Genomic DNA, 23,980 nt, shown 5'->3' with positions numbered 1-23,980 from the left:
CAGATGGATCTGTTGAGACAAGTTGTTAAATTATCTATAAATCATAAAATGATTTCAAAATAAATTGATTATATCGATATTGGAAATTACCACCAACTGTTCTTACATTAGTGCCACAGGCTTTTTCCAAAAGCATTTTTTCATCTGCTCCTGATTCACAACGATTTGAATAAAGAAATAATCAGAAAAGGAATTTTGAGCTGAATTTTCTGAATATATATCCAAAAAGACCACTTTGTCTTTAACAAACATGTGGGTGAAGAAAACAGACATGGTGAGGAAGAAATGGAGACGTTTGGTGTTAGTGCAGACGGACAGATGGTGGTTCGCTATTAAAGAATGGAAATATTTTTCTGGACAAGGGAGGAACACTGAGCGGAGGGAGGAGAAGACACGTTGGTTCCGACGTCGTCATCTAAGATATTGCAGGTGGTTGGGCAGAGTGCAACCAGATGGCAGAGGACGGTGTGTGAGGATGACTCTGGTGGTGAGGAAGATGAAGAGAAGATCAGAGAAGAGGACCAAGTGGTGGGATCTGAAATAGAAAGAGCTGTGTTTGACTTTTGGACATAAAGTTCAATTCCAGACGTGAGAAACGTGACAGACTGAGATGGTCGGACTCCTCCTTCCCTCTGACAGACTCCAGAGTGGATGGAGGGATCGTGTCTCCATCACTTTGTGACATCAGATGGATTTCTTGGACTGCCATGTCAGTCCTTCGGGTATACTCAATTTCTCCGCCCTCACATGGGGGGTGGGGGTGTCACTGCTGAGGAGCACTTTGCAAAGGAGCCTTAGCGTGCAGGCGGCGGAGGGGCGGGGCTTGGAACACCTGCATTCAGACGCGCTCTCTCGGATGGGGGGACTTTCTTTGCGCTTTAAAGAACGGGAGTCTTTCTCTTCTTCACTGGAGCTGACGGGGGGTTCCGCGCCGAGTCCGGATGGTTCCGTGCCGAAACTTCGTACTGGTCCTCAGTTGGCGGCTCTGCGCGGCATGATCGTTCCCAACGCGAGCCTGAGCTGCGCGCACTGTGACGGGGACGCAGCGGAGCAGGACGCGCCGGGCTCCGCCGCCGCTCCATCCCTGAGCCCCACGGGGCACCTGGTGGTGGCGGTGTGCCTCGGCTTGATCGGCACGTGCGGCTTTCTCAGCAACCTGCTGGTGCTCGCGCTGTTCTGCCGGTACCGGGCTCTGCGCACGCCCATGAACCTGCTGCTGGTGAGCATCTCCGTGAGCGACCTGCTGGTCAGCGTGCTCGGGACCCCCTTCAGCTTCGCGGCCAGCACGCAGGGGCGCTGGTTGATCGGACGCGCCGGATGCGTTTGGTACGGATTCATCAACGCGTGTCTGGGTGAGCGTGACACGCGCGCGTGGACGCATGACAGAGCCTCGCGCTCCTGACATGATTTGTGCCACAGAAAGTGTTTCCTTTGATCTTCAAAGTCCTTTTTGTTTTGGTATATGGAAAAAAATGCAGAAATGGAAAAATGATCAAAAACGAAGTTTCTGCTTTTTCTCAGTGGTCAAAGCTTAAACTGCGGTTCTGCGTGAACAAATTCAGAACTTCAGTCCCGCGTGTCTCCTCAGAATGCGGCTCCATGGATGAGATCCGCTCTGACCTGCAGCCTCTTCAGGCTTTAACAGGGTTATTGACGGAGTCAAACCTCCAACCTTTGACTTTCAGCCACTTATCCTGATTGCTCCTCAGGATCGACCTCACCAGATTTTTCAGAACACCTCCCTGTGGAGGAGATTAGATCTGGATCAGTTTTATCTTTGCAGCTTTGAAAGCCTTAATGCTTTTTACTCTGGATTATAGTGTATTATTCTGAAATACAAAGTGATTTCTTTTTCGTGTTCGTTAAATGTAAACATTTAAAATGTTCCCTGAAGATGATTTTAGATAAAAAATAAAGGAGAGCACAATACATTTCATCAAATTCAACCCGTTATTGCCTGCAGCAATGAAAAAAAAACATTCAAAAGTGTCTATTGGAATGTTTCGGACTAAACTATATTATAATATTCATGTTTTTACATCTGTGTTAAAGAGCTGAACAGCTCTTAAGCATTTATGGAGGAATCTGCCACAGAATCTGGTTAATTGTCATAAACTCTGACATAGACTCTAAGAGACTTTTATTTTTCAAAGCTTCAAAGCTGTGATCTTAGTGGGAAACAGCATCAGGACGCATGATCTGCAATGATCGGACGCTGCTGTCAAACATCCAACTTTCACACAGAAATCAGTAAAAATCCAAAAATGGCTAACGAGTAGAAAAGAAGAAGTTCAGACTCGGATAAAAATCGTTCAACCTGCGACTTCTTTCTCCGCCCCTCCTTCTGTTTTCATGTGACCTGCAGGCTGGAAGTGATAAAACTGGGATGTGGCACCATAAAAATCCCCCTCCCCTCCCCAAATCTAAGAGGTTTAATGGGTTTAACATTTGCAGAAGTTCACACCATTTTCAGTGAGGAGAAGCTGCTCATCATCAGGTGGAAATGAGTCTGGAATCGGTTTGCAGCGTTGTAGAGCTAAATAGAGAAAACGCCTTGTTCGTTTCTTCTTAAAGAGGGTTTCTTGACTTGGTTTTCTTTGCCTGGTCCTGGTTTTGGTTCTGGTTTTCATTGTCTCTCTGTAGAACTGAACACGTTTTGTCTGAGTTTTCTGCTGCTCTGTTTGCTCTGCCTCCTGACTTTGATTCACAAACTGACTTCATCAAACGGATATCCTGTACAGCTGTGGTTCTCCTCGGTTCTGATCTTCAGTTCCGAGGTTCTTCAGTTAATCCTAAAGACGTCTCTGCAGCCTGGAGTCCGTTTTGTCTGAACTCTGCTGAATCACTTTGTAAACTTCACAAGTTTGTGTGTCCAAAACAGACCTGAGATGGTTATTGAGACCTAGACAGGTCGAAGGAGGAGGTGACAGCCCTATGAAACCCCAGAGCTGAAGGTGCGTTTTACATTGGAGGATTATGGGTAATCCTTCTACTTTAAAAGGAGCGTCTGCTGATGGGGTGTTTGTGTACGACAAAACAAAAGTACCCCTAAAACTATTTAAATTTGTAACTAAAAGTGGAAAAAGAACAAAGAAGAAACAAAGAAAACGAACAATGAAAAGAAACTGTGTGGAAAAATGTATTCATTGAAACAGTTTCGCCAAACCCGATTAATTGGTAAATTCACTCTAAAATTACTAAAATAACTACATTTCATATAAATGTAGCAAGTAAATATAAAACTGTAAATATAACAACATAAAACAGGGAACTTCATTTATTAAAAGTTTCACAAACCCTTGATTTGTGTTCAAGAAGTAAAAGAATAAACAGGTTGACAGAATAAAAGCATGCTGAACAATAACTCAATAACCCCCCCCCCCCCTATTATCCTTACAAATACTTTATGATACACTTCCCCCACGCTCGACAATGGTACGTTCCAGTTTTATGACGTCCCTTAAGCTGGTCGTAGGAGCCTCGAGGGAACTGCAAGACACACCTGCACTCCCCTTAAAATGCAGCCATTCCTCTCTACGACTCTCCACGGACCTGGACAACCCAAGCCCCGCCCCTATGCGTGCGCACGTGACTAAGACTTACAATTTCTTCTGACTGAATATTTCTCAGGATCTACCAGATGGATATAAGAGATGTATGTGGAGCAGATTTTGGAACTCTCAGCATCAGTGGAGTCTCAGATACTCTGGTTTCTCTGGAATCCTTTCCTCCAGCTTTGGTGGAGAGGATTCCAGGTGGACGTGTGGTTTGTCAGTGAGGCTTTGGCACAGAGTGCTCATCCTCACACCATCTCATGAATCTCTGTTCTCTTCAGCACGTGGCTGCAGCTTTGTTCCATTCATCTGGTGTGTTCCATCCATCTCCAGTATTTATTTTTAGGAGAAATAAAACTGACAGGAACATTTTGAGCAGGCTCCATATGTGGTTCTGGGGGTTTCTTTATTACAGAAAATGACCAAATTCAACCTCCGGAGCTGTAAAGTGTGAGGAGAACAGTTTTAAAATCTGGTTGAACAGGCAAAAGATGAAAATTTAAAATGAAATGTTTTATCAGAACTCTGCTTGTGAATTAGATCAAATATTTCTAATTCTGTGTCACATTTTTCTGACTTAAATCTGCTTTCTGAGTAATTCAAAGACCATCTGAATGTTTAAACCATAAAGAAGACCCACGCTTGGGTTCAGTTTGTTTCCTCTTTCTCTGGCGCTTTGGGATCAAATCATTCTGACGTTACACGCTTTACCTTTTCAGGAGGATTTTAAATTAAAGTGCAGTTGAATGTTGTTGCGACTAAACCGGGTTTTCGGGTTTCCTCTGAGGAGTTTGCAGGAAGGAGCATTTGTCTGACAGCTCCTCTCCATTATTGTTTCTCCCATGGGGGAGCGCACGTGTAGTTCAGGGTCATTTACATGCCGCCTGTTGTCCCTTTTGGATTTGGTTTCTTTTTGTGATCGGGATGATTTACTGAAAAAAACATTTCATAGAAGACATTCTACTTTTTGTGTCAGACATGTTCTTCCCAGAGGCTTTAAAGCTCCATTATTCTTGTTACTAAAACGTCTAGATTTTAACCAGATAAGAGCGCTGAAAATGTGCAAAAGTGGGTGAAAGAGGTGTGGATGCTCTCTTCCAGGAGTGGTGCTCTCTCTGGCTCAGGGAGGCTGCAGGAATGGAGGGATGGCCATCAAAGATTCATGAAGCTTCGGAGATTCACGACTGGAATTGATCCCAAAGTGGACGAAAACAAAAACAAGCAGCCCAGTTTGAGCCAAATCAAAGTCCTGCTCGGTCAGTTTGCTTCATGTCCGATGAAGCGTAAATGGTTTGATGCTGACTGTCTTTAAAAGGCGTTAAGATCTAACTTTATTAGGTCTAATTGCAGCCCGAGGAAAAAATTTAGCTGGGTCTGAGTTGCGTCTTTAGAATTCACATTAAGCTGCAGCATCTGCATGTCAGGAACATTAGGTTTGTGCTACAGCCTCCCAATTTCCAGCAGTTTGTTTGCATATAAATGGATTTCCAGTACACTCTTGGTTGATATAAAAGCACTCAAAGTGAGGCAGATTTCAATTGTTCAGTCTGTTTGCCGGGATTTATGTTTATGCAGAGCTGGAACTTCAAAAACTTAATTTAAAGCAGAAACGCACAAAGTACACCTCCAACAGTTTTTGTAATTGGTTACTTTCAACCTCTGCACATCACACTTTCAACAGGATTATATATTAAAGTGAATATTGCATCCTTTGAGCCTGACTAAACAGAAATGAGACAAGTCTGTCTGGATAAAAAACAGAACCGGGCCTCATTTCTTTCTCTGCCTACATAAGGTGTAGTGAGTTCAGCTCATTAATGAGACTTTGTTGACACGTTTGTCACAAAGTGTTTGTGGATCCAGATCATTTTATCTGGAAGACCTTCCTCCGTTTTCTGTCTCACTTCAAAAAAAATAATCTCTAGATTGTAAATGGACTTTTTCAACCATTTTCCAATGACATTGACATTGACAATGACATTTTTTGCTTCAGTTTTTAGAAAAAGGATGAACCCGTTAAGCCATGTTCACACCGCCCTCGGCAACGCTCGTTTAAACGGCCACTCCAAAGGAAAATTCTACGTAAAAGCACGTTAACGCGTGTTTCGGGCTTCTGCGTTCAAGATTCTCACGCTACTCAAGTTTCTACAACCGTTTTCAGCCACTTTGTACAAAACGTATGGTCATTTTTTTAGTACCAACCATTTGAAATTTGATAATTCAGGAGAAATTACTAATTGTGGTTTGCGTCCAGCTAGAATTATGACACAAAGTCTTTCATATACCGGTATAGAGCTGGGAAAGAAGAAGCCTGGAGCAAAATTTGCGATGTTTGCACTGCTTTGACATTTCACACCACGCTTCTTCACTGTAGGTGGCAGAGAAGCGCTTGTAGAAAAAGAAGAAGAAGCCTTAAAACACTGAAAAACCGTCCTGGAAGTCTGAGAAACATTCTGTGGATTGAGGAGGGTCGGGTTTCATCTGAACTCAAACTAACACTGGTATTTAAAAGAACACGAGAGCACCAGTCAAACACAGTGGTGGTAGTGTGATGGTGTGGGGCTGTTTCAGCAACCAAACAGCTTTCCGTGAATATTATTGTTTACCAGAGAATCCTAAAGCAGAATGTCTGAGCATCACTCCATGACCTCAAAGTGTGAACTGATACTTGAGTTTTTGATTGAGGTCTCATCTGCACTCATTTAAAATGACCCTAAACATTTTTATTGATGCTAAAAAAAACAACCTTTTTTCATGTCTGAAATCAAACAATTTCACAATAAAAGACAAAAGAAAATCCTGGGGGGGCCAAAAGACGGATTGACCCTTGGGTTTTACCTTAATTTTGTTTTGATCTGTTCAGAGTTTATGGTTGGTTGAGAATTACGCAGTTTATGCGTATTTGACATCGTTTATACTGTCATGATCTCACCAGACTTGGCAGACCCAAATGCTGGAACCCGTAAGAAAACTCAGAGATGCGTCAGGTAAGTAGAAATGTTTTAATTCACAGTCAGTGATTATGATGTCTGATGAAGAGCTGGAATCTTGACTCTGAGGCGAGGCAGGCTGGAGGGTTCGACGGCAGTAACCAGATGATTGGGCTTGAACAGGATACGAGGATTGGACGAGGAGCATGGACTGATGACAGTGACCAGAGGAGCACTCGTGATGATCTTTCCTGTAGGTGAGTCGAAGGATAAGATTTAGTGAGAGGTAAGCAGGCATGAAACGAGAACATGAGTCGACCAGACTAAGCACTGTAGAGGAACAACGAACTGGCGGTGAATGCTGGCACTGGATCTCCTTAAGAGGCTGCAGGCTGATGAGGTGAGCGGAACCAGCTGGTCGCGTCCGGAGCAGAGCAGAGAGGGGAGGGGGACGAGAGCTGACAGAGACATCATGACAGTACTCCCCCCCCCCCCCCCCCCCCTCAACGACCACCACCTGGTGGTCCAGGACGCTGGTCCGGGTGGGCACGGTAGAAATCATTGAGGGTATGGTCCAGGATGAGGGAACGGGAGATCCAAAAGCGTTCCTCTGGACCATAACCCTCCCAATCCACCAGGAACTGGAGACCACGGCGTCAGACACCCAACACCCGACTAACAGTGAAGGCTGGGGCGCCGTCGATAATACGGGCGGGCGGGTGGGGAAGCGGACGGCGGGCACAAAGGGCTCTCGTTAACAGGTTTGATTTGTGAGACATGGAAAGATGGATGGACCTTGAGTGCTGCTGGTAGCCGTTGGCGGACACGCGAGGGATTGATGATGCGGTCAATAATGTAAGGACCGATGTATGGGGGGGGGAACTTGCGGGAGGAAGCCTGGATGGGGATGTTACTCGACAAAAGCCATACTTTCTGCCCATGTTGGTTATTGGGCCTTACCACCCTGTGACGATTTGGTATCTGGCAGTTGCTCTCCTTGGTGCGGAGGAGAGCTGCCCTGGCCTGGTGCCAAATCCCTTGGCACTGCTGGAGATGGAGTTGGACCGAGGGCACTGCCAGATGGAGTTTCTTTGACGGAAACAGAGGTGGTGAGTACTCTAAGGTGGCTTCGAAGGGAGACATCCCCATGGCAGTAGAGGGGTGAGTGTTGTGGGCATACTCTACCCACACCAGGTATTTGGAATAGTCAGCATTGTTCTGAGCCGCCAGACACCCGAGTGCCGCCTCCAACTCTTGGTTCGCCCTCTCTGCGTGGCCGTTGGACTGTGGGTGATACCCTGACGAGAGACTGACAGTTCCAAGGGCGGAACAGAAGGTTTTCCACACCTGTGAAATAAACTGAGGTCTACGGTCCGACACAATGTCACTTGGAATGCCGTGATGGCGAAAAATTTGGCTAACCAGGATGTCGGCGGTTTCAGTAGCGGAGGGGAGCTGAGGAAGAGGGATGAATTATACGGCTTTGTATAATCGGTCAATGACGGTGAGGATTACCGTATTGCCTTGGGATGGTGGTAGTCCAGTCACAAAATCCACAGCGATGTGGGACCAGGGACGACTGGGAGTAGGAAAGGGCAACAAATGTCCAGAAGGTGGAGAGTTGGAGGCCTTGGAGCGAGCACAGGTGGTACAGGCTGCAATGTATTCAGGGCAGAGCAGAGAGGGGAGGGGGAGGACAGCTGACAGAGGTACCATGACATATACAAAATTATTATATAAATCTTAAGCAATTGCGTGTGTAATATTTGCGAGATGTAGACACAAATTTGTAGCTTTTCACGTATGGCTAATGGACTTTACATGAATATACAGCCGATGCATAACTTTTCTATCGCACATACGCCGCACAAATCCTATTCAAATGACGTAACTGATGCACGAATCACTAATAAATTGCATATAAACAGCGCAATAATCACGCATGATCCCTGTTCTACCTTGGTTTATGTGTTCTTCGAGTGTTATTTTCATACTTGAATGCATAATTTCATATAAAACTTTTCAAACTTTTTCCATGTACATACACAAATGACCAGTTTTCCACCATGCAATACGCGCAAAATGCATAGTGTCTGTGTGGCTCCGTCTTAAAAAAAGTGCCAATGGGGTAAAAGTTCTGGACGTATTTCTTAGGGGTTTGTTTGTGCAGCGTCATCAAACATACTGAACGTTTTCCTGTTACATTATTGCCTGATTCCAGAAACCCAATGAGTTTCTTTGCTGCTTGTGCTGAAGCCTCATTATATGTTTGTTTGTTGCAGTACTTACAGTAGATTCGGGGTGGATTTTGCAGAGGAGGCAGGAGCAGGAAGGTAGTCAGAAACTGGGATTCGGGACGACTGCTTCTGCTCTCGATCGGACAGAAAACGTACAGAAGGAAAGAAAAGTGAGAGAAGGAAGAAAAATAAAAAGACGGCATGTGTAAAATAAAAAAGAATAAAAATAAAATAAAAAGACGGCATGTAATGAGTGCAAGAGCCAGAGACAATGAAAGACTTATGCTGACTCAGGCCGAGGACAGAAGGACATTTCCTTGAACAGAAATCCGTCCTGCTGCTCTCTGGAAGTGGGCGCAGAAGAACCGGGCCTCAGGTGAAAAACTCATTAAAATGCATGCTGGCCATTTAAAGTGGGCCATGTTTGAATCCCAGCCAGAGTTTGGGCTGGATATTCCTAGCAGGCTCAGGGAGCAGGCTTTGCAATTGTTGCAGGGGATTAATAGAAAACCTTGTGACTGTTGAGAGAATTGCAGACCTGCTGCAGAAGCAGATCTTTTAAATGAAGAGTTCAGTTCTGCAGTCTGCAGACTTAGAGAAATGGACTCTCAGTTGTGGTTTTGATCCTGTTTATCTGATCTATGTTTTTAAACTAATTTAGTCACAAACGAAACGAGTCTTTGATGATATGATTCCTTTTTAGTAATGTTGCATACATATAAGACCTGCTATGAAGAGTCTTCCTATCATGGCACTGATTTTAGCCACAGTTACAGTGATTTGAGAAGGCAGCTGTAATAGGCAAGGCAAGTTTATTTGTATAGGACAATTCGTACACAAAGTAATTCAAGGTGCTTCACAAAACAGAAAAATGCATTAAAATCACAATACATCATAGAAATAATCAATGATAATCAATAGGTACCATGTTACATTTATCTCAAAAGATACAGATTTTACTGCTGTTTTCTTCAAGGATTCTGCTAAATGTGTCTTTTCTCCAGCAGTCAGACTGCAACCGGCCTGAATCTTTAAGCTTTGGCACCTGACCACTCACAAAATAGAGCAACAATAATAAAAAAACAGTGGGAATGGGTTTTGGTGAGACAAAAACAATGTTATGAACTATATAATTCAATTCCAGTTCAAAAAATGCTAATTTTTTTAGGACGTACCGCTCCGTGGAACTGCTGGTCCCCCCCAAAAAAAAAACAGGACCTACATTTTTTTCTGTTTATTTTCATTTCTGAATCAGAAGGTAGCTTTATTTTGAAAAACTACTGGGTTGTGAACCACATCCAGCTAATGGTTGAGGTAGGCCAAGTTGATTTATGATGAAAATCCATTCGCTGCACTGACTGCTAAACCTAAACCGCCCCTAGCTAGCGAAGTCAACCAAAAACAACGTTTCTTTTGGCAAAAAACAGGAAACAAAGGAAGAGCCCTCAACTTCAAAATAAAAGCTGCAATAAAAAAATTAAAAAAGGAGTCTTTATTTCAACTATGGATTTATTGTGACAGTTGGTCACACAGACCCCTATAATTAATAATTGCAGAATATTCAGCAACTGGATGGTGCTAATAAATGGTGGATTCCGGTTAATGATCTTTTTTTATTTTTTAGAAAATACCACTTTTATCCATCGCTTCTTATAAGATAGACAAGGCTGAATTTTTTTAGCTTCCACTTTATTATGGGTTAAGGGAAAATCTATATCTTATTTTAATGGTTCCTACAGGAAATCTAGTGTAGAAAAAAAGTTTGAAGCAGCTGCAGATATTTTACAGAGATAAACTTTACCATCAAAAGTTAAAACTGGAGGCTAAAAACAGCATCGGACCCCCCCCCCCCCCCCCCCCTTCAGCTTCGCACAGACCGGTCCATCAAAAAATTGTCTTTATACATTTTTTTGGTGTACATTTGCATTTATTTCACCACCAACAAATATTTCTTTCTTTGACCAAAGCTAAAATAAATCTCAAATTCTGAAGGAATATTTAAAAAGCGGTCAAATATTCTATAGGATAGCACAATATTAATTGATTTATGTTTTTTAATTTATTTGCAGAAATCTCAAAGAATATTCTCTAATTTTGTTTACCTTGTTTTCCTTTTCCTCACAGTTTGTCTTGTGCTGATGTATTAATTGTGATTTAATTTAAAACTGTCAAACTAGAGAATATCGGGAAATAGTTTAAGAAAACACTTTTTGTCTGGAATGTACCATCAGAAAAGGTTTTTGTTGTAATCTTTTCTGTCTTTATTGCATTTTCTTTAAAAACATTCCTGAAGTTCGTCTTTGCTCCAGTTGGTTCAGTTATCGGTCATTCTACTGTAAACCGGGGACATTTATCACAAATATGTTTTGTTATAAAGTCATACGCAGGAACAAGAAGTTTTATTTACTGTATTTGATCAGAGAAAATTTTACATTTAATCAGAAACTTTTTTTTCATTAAATCCTCCTTTTGATGCAGAGAAAGTGGACCGAGTATTATTTTTCAGGGTGTAAGCTCTGGTTTGTGACGTAGTCGTGAGTGTGTGGACATAACCGTGGATCTCTGATGGAATAGCTGCAGCTGATGTCCAAATCCAGGCCGATTCAGGCCAAAGCAGGCTGAAGGAGGCCAACAGAGGCTGCGCCTCGAAACCGGTCATTTCAACAGGGCTAATGAGCTCTGAAAGAATAAAACGTTCCATTAGTTCTGCTTCTCTAAATCCTGCTGAGTTGCCTATTTTACCTGCACTGCAGACGCATGACAGCTGCTCACAATGGCAGATAAAAACTCACCTCCCGGGAAGGTGAGCCAGAACGGAACCGATCTGAATAAAGAGGAGATTGAAATCTAGAACCTGCAGTTTGGTGAAAAAGGTTTGAGTTTTAAGCTTTGAATTTTGTTTCACTCCTTTTCTATTCAGCGTCCCACAAAGTTTCCAAAGCTCGATGAACCAAATTACTTTGGCCACGCCCTCTTTCATTTGGCATTAAACCATTTTTTATGGGTGATGTCAAACTCACTCAGTTCTCTGACATGGTCGATGGTGTCTTGATGTAAGCAAGACGGGATTTTCACAAAGGTTTCCATGGTGACGCAGTGCAAAAGGGACTTGTTCTTCCTCCGGACACACCGAGGTCCTGCTGCTGCCGGGTTCTCCACACTTGGCACCCCTTTAGCCAATCAGAGTTGGCGTTATGATCTGAAGAGCTTTGATTAGCTGTAATTATGACTGGCAGCCTCCATATAATAGAGGTGAAGAGCCTCAGGACCAGAATGTTAACCTAAACGCGCTGTTTGGCCCTGATTGGAGTCAAGAGTCACTTCTGCAGAAAGCTAACCCTGAGCGCCACGTGGATGGTTTAGCAGCTGAGCTCTGCCTGCAACCACGGCCTCACACAACTTCTTCTTCTTCTTCTTCTCCCTTCTCGTGCGCGTTGCTCTTATCTTATGAGTAGTGCAGAAAGCCCAGTGCTCTGTCTTCCTCCTATTCCCCTCAGCATAAACCACAATCTGTTAATGTGCAGGTCTCTGAGCTGCTGTGCTGCTATCAGCGCTGGGATTGATTTCGTGCAGCATCAACACTGTTTCCCCGTTATGACCCATAGTGGCCGGGATCACCAGATTGACGTAATGTCATCCCCAGGCCTCCCGCCCATGTAAACAGGCCTTGTCGAGTGCCCAGGCTGCTGCCGTCCGATTTCTAACAATCAGACGGGGGCAGGGGGGCAGGGGGGTGTCTGGAGGGTGGCAGTCTGAAGTTGGCCAAACATCAGACGATTTGGGGGACCCTCCCATGAGTTAACTTTTGCTCTGCTGCTTTCCTGCCTCCTGGCTGTCACTGGACTGCCACCGTGCAGCCTCCAAATGTGCATGTGCGGCCACTGACCGAGTCGTCCGGTTGCCATAAAATGTTACATTTAAAACCTCTGCAGCCGCTGCGGGGCGTGTAGAAATGCAAAAGCCACCTCCCCATTTCAAATGCCGCCATGGGGCCATCGGTTGATTTAGCTGAAAACCTAGCATTTAGGTCACGGCGAGGCGGCAATTTGGGCTCTGGGATCGTAATCTAAAGCGAACAAAGTATCAAAAATAAGAGCTACAGCAAAAAGCTAAAAATGCAAACTTGTGTAAAAATGCACAAAATGTTTGATCTTCAGTTCCACTTATTTGATTCCTTGAGCACATTTGCCGAAATGCAGGAATATTTACTGTTTTTTGGTTGAAATTCTCACTGATTTTCAAGCAAACATTAAACAGAAGTTTATAAAAAAAAATTGCACAATTTAATTTTTCTTGTAGGGTCTTCCCCCTCCCTCCCCTTCCGATGGTAGATTCCTGTTTATCTTTTTACACTTACTTGGACTCATGAAAACTGCTTTAAGAAAACTTGGAGACAAGTTTAAGACGCCGCAGTGACTTGGAGACTACATCAGAAGAAATCAGAATTTTTTTCAACATGCTGGTAATTATTGACGGACATGAGGCTCTGCCGTTCGTACCGGAATGACATCAACGTTTGGGAAGCTTTCACAGTCTGTTCCCAGCAGGCCTTCAAAAAATACTGAACAGAAAACGTTCAAGGTCACAAGTAAAAGTTCAGCAACAATGAAGTCTATGTCAGTTTACGTTAATTCAAGGATTAAAAAAGCATTTTTTTTTATATATTCTTCCCACAAGTTTTGGAATTCACAAATATTTTGAAGTTTTTACTAAAGAAATATGGTCACACTGCAAAATAAAGTAAAACAAATGAAGCCGTAAGAGTGAAACTGCAGTCACAGTGGAGTGCGATCATGTTGTTTCTGTTATGCTTGTTTTTGTACTTTGAACAAAAAAAGTCTGGCAATAAGTAAAAATAATCAATTAAACCTAAATGAGACAAAAAAAATGAACCTAAAACATGACATAAGCTGTATCCGAATTCCCACTCTAAGCCCTAACTACTAAAAAACAATGTCGATGACGACTATATAGGGCCCTGAATTTTAAAAGCAATTCTGACGCCATGTTCACTACTTAAATGGTGAATATGACATCATCGAATTCATAAGGTGACAATCTAATTGACATGAGCATTTTGTGATGATCATTCATGACTCAACTGAGTTCTGAAAAATTACAGCATTGATGGTTTATTAAAAAATACATTGAAATACATTTTTTCGCAAAAATTGTGCAAACGCAATGGATTGTGGTCTATATTCGCCAAACTAGTGAGCTTCGATGCACACTGGTTTTTCGCAGAGACCTCTGAGAAATTTCTAGGGCACTGGATTTTGGTACAAATGGCTGTACAAAATGGCGAACGCACAATATAGTGCACTGTGTAGTGAAGGAAGCCAAAAAGTGGAAGACGGGATGTGACGAACAGGAAACGCGGCGCTTCAATACACCTGAGATAATTACCTGAAACAGAATCGGCTGAGTGATGTTCAGACAGTTCAGCTAAACATAAAACAGGAATAAAGATATGACCTTGAAACGGTTTTAGTTCAGGCCTCTCAGTGCTTTCATCAAAATGAGGATAAAAACAGGCTGTGCTTTTCTGATTCCACTAAAGCTGCGTTTTTAGGTCCGTTTAATTGATTTATTTTTATCAACATCGATTCCGTCTGCTGATGTTTTGACACCTCGGAGTTGGACAATCACTTCCTGCAAATCATTCTGAGCGTCTCCTCAGGCATGAAGCCGGGCCTTGAAGGATTTTTGCTCAGAGTGCAGAGCATTTTTAACGCGGCGCTGAACACTATTGACGTCCACAGTCCTGTTTGGAGAGTGAAAAAAGGGTCAAACGTTGAGGTGTGAATGCATCAAAAAGACCGCTGGACCCCTAGGTCACCTTTGAAGAGGTTGGTGCCAAACACACCTTTATCTACCTGTCACTATAATAAATGAGAGTCATTTCAAGGAGCTTCTTCAGCCAAAAACTGAAGCTTCTTTGAGGAACTTATATGTTAACGTTTAATCATCTTCCTAGCAAATGAGAACGGAGATCCAGCTGGAAGCGGTTCTGATCTTATCACTGCTGGTGTCAACTGATGAGCTGCGTCTTCAGAAACGCAGATTAGGAACCATCGAGATGATCAAAGCTGGCAGAAAATCGTCTTGACTCAGAATTTCTGTAATCCCAAAAAACAGAGCCCTCCAGCCTGAGAAGACATTCATGACAGACGGTGTTTGCGTCTTGTCTTCCAGGCATCGTCTCCCTGATTTCTCTGGCGGTTCTGTCCTACGAGCGCTACTCCACCGTGATGACGCCCAACATGGCCGACGGCAGGGACTTCCGCCCGGCGCTGGGGGGCATCTGCTTCTCCTGGCTGTACTCGGTGGCGTGGACTGTGCCGCCGCTGCTGGGCTGGAGCCGGTACGGGCCCGAAGGCCCCGGCACCACCTGCTCGGTGGACTGGAAGACGCAGACGCCGAACAACATCTCCTACATCATCTGCCTGTTCACCTTCTGCCTGCTCCTGCCGTTCGGCGTCATTGTGTACTCGTACGGAAAGATGCTGCGCGTCATCAGACAGGTGCGGTGTCTGTGAATGTGAATGTTACTAGAAACACATAAAGCTAAAACTACTATTTAAACTCCAGCTGTCGGAAAAAGACAGCGTGAAAACATTCCAAACAATCACGTTTATCTGGATCCGAGTCAAGCAGGGTGTGACCTGGACTAAACCATGACAGCATCAAAAGGCTCCTTCCAATCTGCAGTGAATGTGTGTGTGTGCGTGTGCGTGTGTTTGTGTGTGTGTGGGGTGGGGGGGCATAGAAGAGAAACACTCAAAATGTGACCTTCAAAACTGAGAAATGTCAGAGAATCGGGTTTGATGTCTCTGCCATGGAGCCCCTTTCCGATGAAAATGGTGTTTTTGATGGCACATTGTGGCATTTTTCTGACGATGGAGGACGTTTATAAAGACGATTTAGCACAAAATTCCTCGTCTGACTATTTCTTTATTCAAATCGTTGTGAATCAGGCGCAGTCGAAAAAATGCAGTTTGAAAAAGATCGTATTCGTAACGTAGAAAATATGCTGGCCGGGGCCACAGGCTCCCTGGTTCGAGCTCTCAGCAACGGGTGACGAGAAGGGGGGTCGGGATTGCTTCATGCAAATGATTCGAAGTCAGAGGTGAATTTCTCCTGCCGCTCTGCAGAAACTATGTCCTAGAAAAAAAACACAGGTTTGTTGATTTGGGCTAAAAATAATTATAATTAAAAGATCACTTGGAACACTGTAAAATTAGATCAAAAGAAGATCCAAGTGGGACTTTAAAGCATTGACTTCCTGTGGCGTCCTCAGCTGCAGCAGGTGCTTCGACCCACAGACAGCAGAGTCGATGGAGCTCAGCTTGAATTTGGGATGCCTTCTTGTTTGTTTGCTGGTGTTTCCACAGCGGCGGTGGCGCTTAAAGTTGTGTTACAGATAAAAAGCTTAAGGATGACGGCTGAAAAATGAGCGGCACGTCTCAAAACGCCGCCTCTGTGCCCCTTTCATTTATCTAGGAAACAAGAAGCTTTCTGGCAGGTTTTGTTTTTGTAGAAACCTTGAGTTTAGTGCAGATTCAACCGAAGCCGGGAAGTTTTAGCAAATCCTCAAAGTAGGAAGCTGCTTAGAAAAGAGAGATTTCTCACAAACGTTTGTGCCACGGAGCCGCTTCATTAAAGCTCAGTGCCGCAGACCCATTCAGCCACTGTCAGCTCATCACCGGAGACAAAAACTCTCCATGCAGTTGGTGTTTCACGTGTGTGTGTGCAGGTTAGAGTGGAGCAGAGCTGTGTGAGGCTCAGCTGCAGCATGCATGCTGTGTTATTATGCATTTTCTCAGCCTTAAAGACACTCAATGCTGCAGTTTTCCATCACTGTTTGCAGCTTTTTGTGACTTGGCTGGTAATCAGAATCGAAATGAAAAAGAATTTTAATAAAAAAAATAAAAAAAAAAGAATCCAGGGAACAGGAAATCTGGAAAACAGCTGAACAAAATCGAGAACCACATTTGACAGGGAAAAGAGGATCCGGATGGGAAAGTTGAACTCAGGAAGGATCCATGGATCTGATCCAGTAAAGCCGATCAGTCAGCTGAAACACAAAGATGTTTCTGCAGCTTCAAGGGTCCAAACAACCACATGGACGTCCATCACCCACACACAAAGACTGAACTACGAAGAACTTTCCTGGAGTGACCTACCTGTCAGTTTCAAGCTCTTCCCCTTCTGCTCCATCTACCCCCTCACCTGTTCCTTTACATTCAGCTGCTCCCCTATCTGACTGCCTGTAAATTCCTGTTTTTTTGGTCTGGGGTATCTATCAGGTCCTCATGGGTTTTTGGGCTTCCATGACCAAGTTTTGAATTTTCCCTGTCTGTACCTCTGCATCCACTGTGGTTCTTTCTGGATTTGGCCAGGACTACAGATTCCCCTCTTGGATGTCACCCTTCTCCTGGAAAGAGACAATCCTTTCTCTTGGTCACTTCTGTCCTGTACCAGATCTTCACTTGGACTTCTTCAGCCTCTCCTGAAACATCTCGGTCTTTTCCTCCAAACCACCTTGTCCCAGTTTCTCTAGACTCCCTGATGTCCTTCTAGGATCAGGTTCCTGCACAGCTCCACTGCAGCCACAGCCTTCCTCGTTCTGAGTCTTCACTCCCCGGGGTCCAGTTTTGATCAATCACTGTTCCTGACACGACCTCGATTAGTCCATGCAGAAGATGGACAGAAGTGCAGGTCCCTGAAGGTCAGAGTTCATGACCCAACAGTCAGGAAGAAACGGATGCACAAACATGGATCCATGGGACAGTTCATATACTGCAGAGTATCTGGACCTTTGGACAGATGTTCTGATGAGACACAAGAGGAACTTTCTGGAAGAAACAGATCAAGCAATCAAAATGTTTTTTTTCAACGAAAACTAAGAGTCCTCGTCAGTAAAGACCCTTCAGTGTTCGCTTCCTCAAACATCTAGGTTTTTGTTATAAAAATGTCCTGAAATAGTGAATCTCTCAACTCTTCTGCTTCCTGAGAGCAGAAATGTGTGTTCCTGTGAGTGTGTTGGTTTTGTAAATGTTTCTGATTTACTTCAACTGCAGATTAATCCATTAGTGGCTTGTTGCCTCAGGCTGAAGAACGGCTTTCATTTATTTTTATTATAAATTGTCTTTACTCGCTAACGTCCTGTGTGTGTCTGGTGTTTGATGGCAGGTTTAATGAAAACCCAAATATTAATCTGACCTTCTTTTTTTGTTGTCGGTTTCTTTTTCATTTGATTGTCAGTTGGTCTGAATTGCTTTTAGTATCTGTGAAATGCTTTTTTTCTCTTTAAGCCTGATGGGAAAAGCCTTATTTGACCGTTCGTGGTGTTCTGTTTTTGACAGACCTGCAGGCTTTTGGGACAATTTCTGTTTTCTGAACTGATTCAAATTTTCTTTAAATGTGTCATGACACGTATGACGTGGCAGACCCAGATGCTGGAACCAGAAAGAAAACTCAAATAGAAGTTCCAACAGATTTAATTCTTTCTAAGAGGCATAGTATAGTTCATAAGCAGGAACGATGATGTCAGTCTTCTTGCCGATACTGAGTGGCGTTGGCGTAGGATCCGAAGCGGGGCGAATGGTCTCCGATCCGTCTTGATGGATTGGATGGCTGGTTGCGAACACAAGTGATCTTTGATGGTTTCATTTAATGATTGGCAGAAGGTGCCTTTCAAGGCTATGTCCGGCCAACCCGCTTCCACAGCAAGAATTCTAAAGTCATTTAAATGATCACTTACTGAGCGGTGGCGTTGCTTGAGGTTTAGTAGACGGCGGATTGCTTCTTCCTCCTTGCGGGGTTGATGAAAAACCAGCCTGAATTCACCAATAAAACGATCAAATGGGACTTGATATATAGGGTTAAAGTGGCCGCACACTCCTCTTTATACAGGGAACTGCAGGACACTGCGCTCTCTTTCAGATGAAGCCGCTCCGCTCTACGACCCTGTATGGACAACCTCCACTGGACGTGTCCAGGTCAACCCCCCCGTACGGCTACATGTGACTAAGGCAGTGTTTTTCAACCTTTTTTGAGCCACGGCACACTTTAACCTTGACAAAAAATCCTGCGGCACACCAGCATCCAAAAATTTAAAAAAAAGGAGAAACTCATAGTCTGTATTGATCTACAGCCCCTATGCAATCTCACATCCATTTTTGTGACAATTGTGGCAGAAAAAGCTGAAAGCTGCAGCTGTTTTTTTCTAAGAGATGTATTAAAAGTTCAGTTAAAAGATTTAAAAACTGTTTGATGTGTGTTTGTTGTGGTTTCAAGACGTTAACAAGGACGACTCATTGTGCGCTGAGACGCTGTCACTTTAACCCAATGCATCATGGGAGATGTAGTGCAAACAGCCACCGAACGTAGACAGACTCTCTTCTCTGAGCTTCATGGTTTTGTTCTCTTGTTCCACGGTCTGATACCGGATTCTGTGGAAAGCTACACCGCTAAAGACGAGCTTTAGCTGCTATTTCTGATGGAACTGAGAGACTTTATGAGCAGAATCAGAACAAGGAAGTGAAGACTTTAACCACTTCTGATTGGTCAGACTGATGACGTGTGATTAAGCCTCCAAGAATGATTGGCGGAGACAGTTAAAGGGGCGGGACTTTTCCGAAAACAGTTATAGCTGCAGCTAAATCGTTGTACCGTCATTCTTATCAAAATGTCTTTAATAGAATCAAATAAACACAAAGAAAAAAGTATTTTATGATATTTCATATTCCTAACTACTCAGTGTTTTATCAGGGCCTGTTTGGGTGAACTCAGAGCTGAGATCCTGGAGATGGGAAATGTTTTTAGATCAGTTAATGAGGCAATTTCCCAGGTTGAAAAACACTGGACTAAGGCATTCCTCTGGGGATTCCCTTCACATGGTTTTCCCTGTATATTACCCACAAAAGTGAGGACATTTTTGATGCCTTCTGTTTTCGGCAAAGCCAATCATGTTCCTGTGAAGACTTGATCAAATTACCTCAGACAGTAAACTCTTGTTTTTGGTGGATTTGGTGGTTAAAGTCGTAATAAACAGAATTGATAGGATCAATTTAAAACCGTCAGCAGTGAGTAGGGCAGGAAGTGGCGGGTTTTGAAGATCGGGTCCTGCAGCCGGACAAGAGAGAAATGTCTGCCCGTTTTAAAAATTAGTTTAGTTTTTAAAGGTTTGTTGCTCTGAATTTCATAAAAATGTTTTTATATGAAGCCAAAGCTGATCATTTATTTCATAAACAGGAAATATCAGTCAAAGCAGTTTGTAGCTGATTTGTTTTTACAGCAGAAGATGAAAGAATCGCTTTCAAACGAATTCAGTTCATGTCCTTCAGCTTCACATCTGTGTTCTCTGATAATCGGACGGTTCTTTGCTAACTTTGCGACACAGAACAGTACACGGTTGAACCTCAGCCTTGCTTTACATCAGCTTAGTGATTTACCCAGAGAGAAGAAGAGCTTTGTCACACAGGGGTTGTATTAGGAAAGGGGCTGCAGGCTCACTTTAAGCCCTTTCCAGTTCGCCGGCGGATGCAGTTTTATTTACGGGGCGCCTTTATTGTTGGAAGCCCTCCAGTTTCCATTTCCCTGCTTGAGTCAGTCAAGAGCCATAAATAAAAACCACGTTTTCACCTGGAGGCGAGCATCTTTGAGGAGAGCAAAAGATGGAGCCATAAAACCGTTCGTGTGACACAAAACTAATTAGGAAGCATGTTCAGCCGACGGTGGCGGTTTGGGGGTTCAAGGGAGCAGAGCCGCCGTTTCCGGTTCTCCTGGTATTCAGCAGATTTGTTCCCGTTGTCTTAGGCCACCTGTAATTAACTTTCAGTCTTTGATCAGCAGGGGGGGTTCAATCCTTATGACCAAAGCGAGCTGGATGGCGTCCCTCTTTTGAGACGGAGGGGCCCTCGCCGTTGCGCAGAGTCGTTAAAGCTCGGGGAAACAGGACGCTGGAGTGGAAGCAGTGAGACGCAGAAGGAAAGTGGATCAGCATCCGTCTCGTCAGTGACTAAGTCTGACTTAATTAGGCAAAGAGAAGTGGAGGCAGATGTGGAGAGAAGTCTCCCAGCATGCTTCCTGTCAGCGATGGCAGGTGTGCTAATGCATCCTTGTAGGTGAAAAATAAAAAGCAGAGCTAAGAAAGAACACAGAATTTTAGATTTAGATTCATTTTTGTTGATTTATTCAGATAAAAAATGACCTGTTTTCCGGATTCTTTTCCCCAAAATGTCCTCAGAAACTGTGAAAGTTGATGTTTTCGTTCAGATTTAATCCAAAGGTATTTTGTGTTGCTTTTTTGTTGTTGTTCTCGTTGTGTTTAGGTCGTGGTCGTTCCTTCATGTTCACACTAGTTGGATCAACTATTCCTGCTTTGAGCATTTTCCCCCTCAGTCTGTTCAGAGCTTCCATTTCCTGGTTAGATCTTCTCGTCTTCACCTTTTTTATTCGGTTCTGGTTCAACTGTTTCTGAATTTTCACGTTTTCAGCTCTGGTCTCACTTTTTCTTCATGAAATAAGTTTCAACCAGGAGTCTGGTTCTTGATCTGGTTTCCTGAAACATCAAACTGCCGATCATGATTGATGACGACAGTTCCAGGCACTCTCCTTGTGTCTTAGGATCAAATTTTTCTTAAGTGAAACATCTAAAGCTTTCTCTGTTTTAGCCGCCAGAGGAACCAGAAAGCAAACATTAATCTGTCAGAACGTTTCTTTTAATCCACAAATGTTCAGTTCTTAGCTGTCAGCTTAGACTCGTCAAAATGACAGTTTTCTGATTTGTTAAAATGAACGTTTGGCCAGAAGCAAAGAGAGTCAACCAAACTGCTGTCGGAGTTAATTAAACAAATTCTAAGAAGTTTCTGTTTTATGACGGCCTGATTCTGAAGATCACTGTCATATACTGTTAACTAATCAAACCCTCATGTGGAGAAAAACTATAAGATTTGTATGGATTATCAATCATGGGGGGTCCTTAAATCCGCTGCGTTCTGTGCATGTGTGCACTCATGTGCTGCCATCCTGCAGTACAGGTGTAAGGTTTCTGGAGGGGAAGATAATCCTTTGCTTGCACAGCATGATTTTCTTCTCACTTGCAAAAAGGAAAACATAGATATTGGCAGAGTTTTGGAGAATATGATTAAATCTCATGACGGTGTTGAAACCCTAGAAAAAGGTGAGAGGACAGGGCGCCGTTCTTCACGGCTTCCCATCGTCATTTTTATTAGTTTATGCATTTCATCCACTTCTGCTTAGATCCTGCATATTTGAGACAGAAATAAGAAAAACAAAAAATACAAATATGAAATTCAGATTTTGATGGATAGATGGAACACACAAAAATAATACAATTGTACAATTCAAAAATGCCAAACAGTCTGAAATAAGAAAGAAAAATAAAATTTAGATTATAGGTATTTACAATGAACAATTAAAAAACATGTAACTTTATTAAGGGTCTAACGATTCATTTTAACAGCGTTTCAATTCATATCATAATTTGTGGTTGACGATCTGATTCATAGACAATATTGATTTCTTCTGAACAATCTGATTCACTGACCCAAAATGGATCTGGGACATCTTCAGGCAAAACTAAAGAGATAAGTATTAGAGAGAAATTCCTGGAACTGAACACAGAGGTTTTCCAGATTCTTGGATTTCTTCCAGATCATCAAGTGGAAATGAAATCTGTGTCCAAACAAACAAGTAAACTAGAATGAATGTCAAATCCATTCACATTTTAGTTTCCTAAAGTTCACCACTGTTGTTTTTCCACATCCAAAGAGTCCAAAGGGAACATTCTTAGAACATTCTAGACACTAGATGGTCACATGACTTTATTCAAAGTCTGTCACACATTGGACTGGAATGATGGACTGATCCGTGTTCATGACATCACATATGTGTTGTCCGATGATGCACTTGGTTGTTTTTTATGTTGTAGTAAAATAAATACTACCCTGTCTCAATCCAAATGGTATTTTCCAGTATTGATGAAATCATTTTTTATAATTTTGGGACATTTTTGTCGATTACGCCGATTAATCGTAATGTAAAAGCAGCACACTGCCACCTGCTGTTGGATGTGTGTAAAACGTTGGCACGTACAAACGTGAATCTTCTCATGAGCTCCATTCCTTCGTTTGAAGGAGTCAAACTTTTCAACAGCTTTTATAAAGTTCAAGCTAAACCTCAAACCTTTGCAGGTCAGGAAAGACTTGGAAATCTTTCAGTGTTTTGGTTCCAGTGTTTTTGGACCAGCATGTCTCTCCTTCGTCGTCTTCTTCTTCTCCTTCTCATCATCATCTCTTCCATTTGCAGAATTGAAGCTCTTAGCTCCTCTTGTGCTCTTCCCTGCCAGATGCTGTTACATAGTTCTGGAGTTTTTTTTCTGCGGTTCTCACGAGAAATTCAAATGATTTGCCAATCGTCCCACTCAGCAGAGGTTTTCTACCCTCCACCGGTCAACAGCTTTGTTGTCCTTAATATGTACTGCTTGACCTTCTTGCTATGAGCTATTGCCTTTGAAATTTTAATGAGGCAACCTGACCTGCACGGCTTGCCTCTGCCAGTAAAGCCCAAACTTTCCTTTGCTCGCTCTGAACTTTGAAACTTTCATGGCATGTTCATTAGTTACTTTTGCTTCCCTCCGCCGTCAGCCGCAGAACCAGAACTACTTATTGATTTCTGTTTTCCCTGGAGTTTTTTACACATTGGCTAATGTTTCTCTTACATAAATTGTTGTTGGCTATTAGTTTCCCTCTTGGAAAAAATCCAGACTACATTTTTAGTCTGCTTCTCTCGTTCTCATGGAATCCACATCTTCTAGGCACAACATGTGTCTGAAAATCAGAGGGAACTCTATCTATTTTTATGATTTAGGTTTATTTTTTTACAGTAATAGGTTTTTGACTGTTAATAGAAAAGGCATATCTTTTTGGTTCATACATGTTGTTTTTATGGGAATGGATAATATATGACTATTGTTGTTTTAAAAAGCCTAATCAGTTTCAACAAAAACACTTTTTATATGTATTTTTTTACATTCCCATTCCCAATGGGACAGAGCTTATGTCACTTTGGACTGATGGACAGCCCTCCTGGTCCAGCTGCTGGTTGGTGCTCAGGCACAGTAAACTAAACCAGAGCTCAGTTCAGTTGACTCTGATGTTTCATGGATATGCTGCTGATTCTCCAAAAATGTAAAACCTCGTGTTCCTGTCAGCTGCTGAAAATGCCTCGA

At 42.9% G+C, this 23,980-nt stretch overlaps 1 protein-coding gene across 1 annotated transcript in view; it reads left to right on the top strand.

The window, feature by feature from the left end:
* The first annotated feature begins 994 nt into the window (after positions 1 to 994).
* tmtops1b (pinopsin-like) overlaps positions 995 to 23,980 on the top strand; it is a 36,902-nt gene continuing 13,916 nt past the window's right edge. Inside the window, exons 1-2 of the mRNA NM_001305411.1 lie at positions 995 to 1,352; positions 14,917 to 15,245. Coding sequence (NP_001292340.1) covers positions 995 to 1,352; positions 14,917 to 15,245 — 687 coding nt within the window. The remainder of the gene's footprint in view (positions 1,353 to 14,916; positions 15,246 to 23,980) is intronic.

This window comes from Oryzias latipes, chromosome 20 (genome assembly GCF_002234675.1).
Source record: "Oryzias latipes chromosome 20, ASM223467v1".
Lineage (NCBI taxonomy): Eukaryota > Metazoa > Chordata > Actinopteri > Beloniformes > Adrianichthyidae > Oryzias > Oryzias latipes.
The sequence above is the reverse complement of the archived record's forward strand: the minus strand, read 5'-3'. Positions and strand labels throughout refer to the sequence as shown.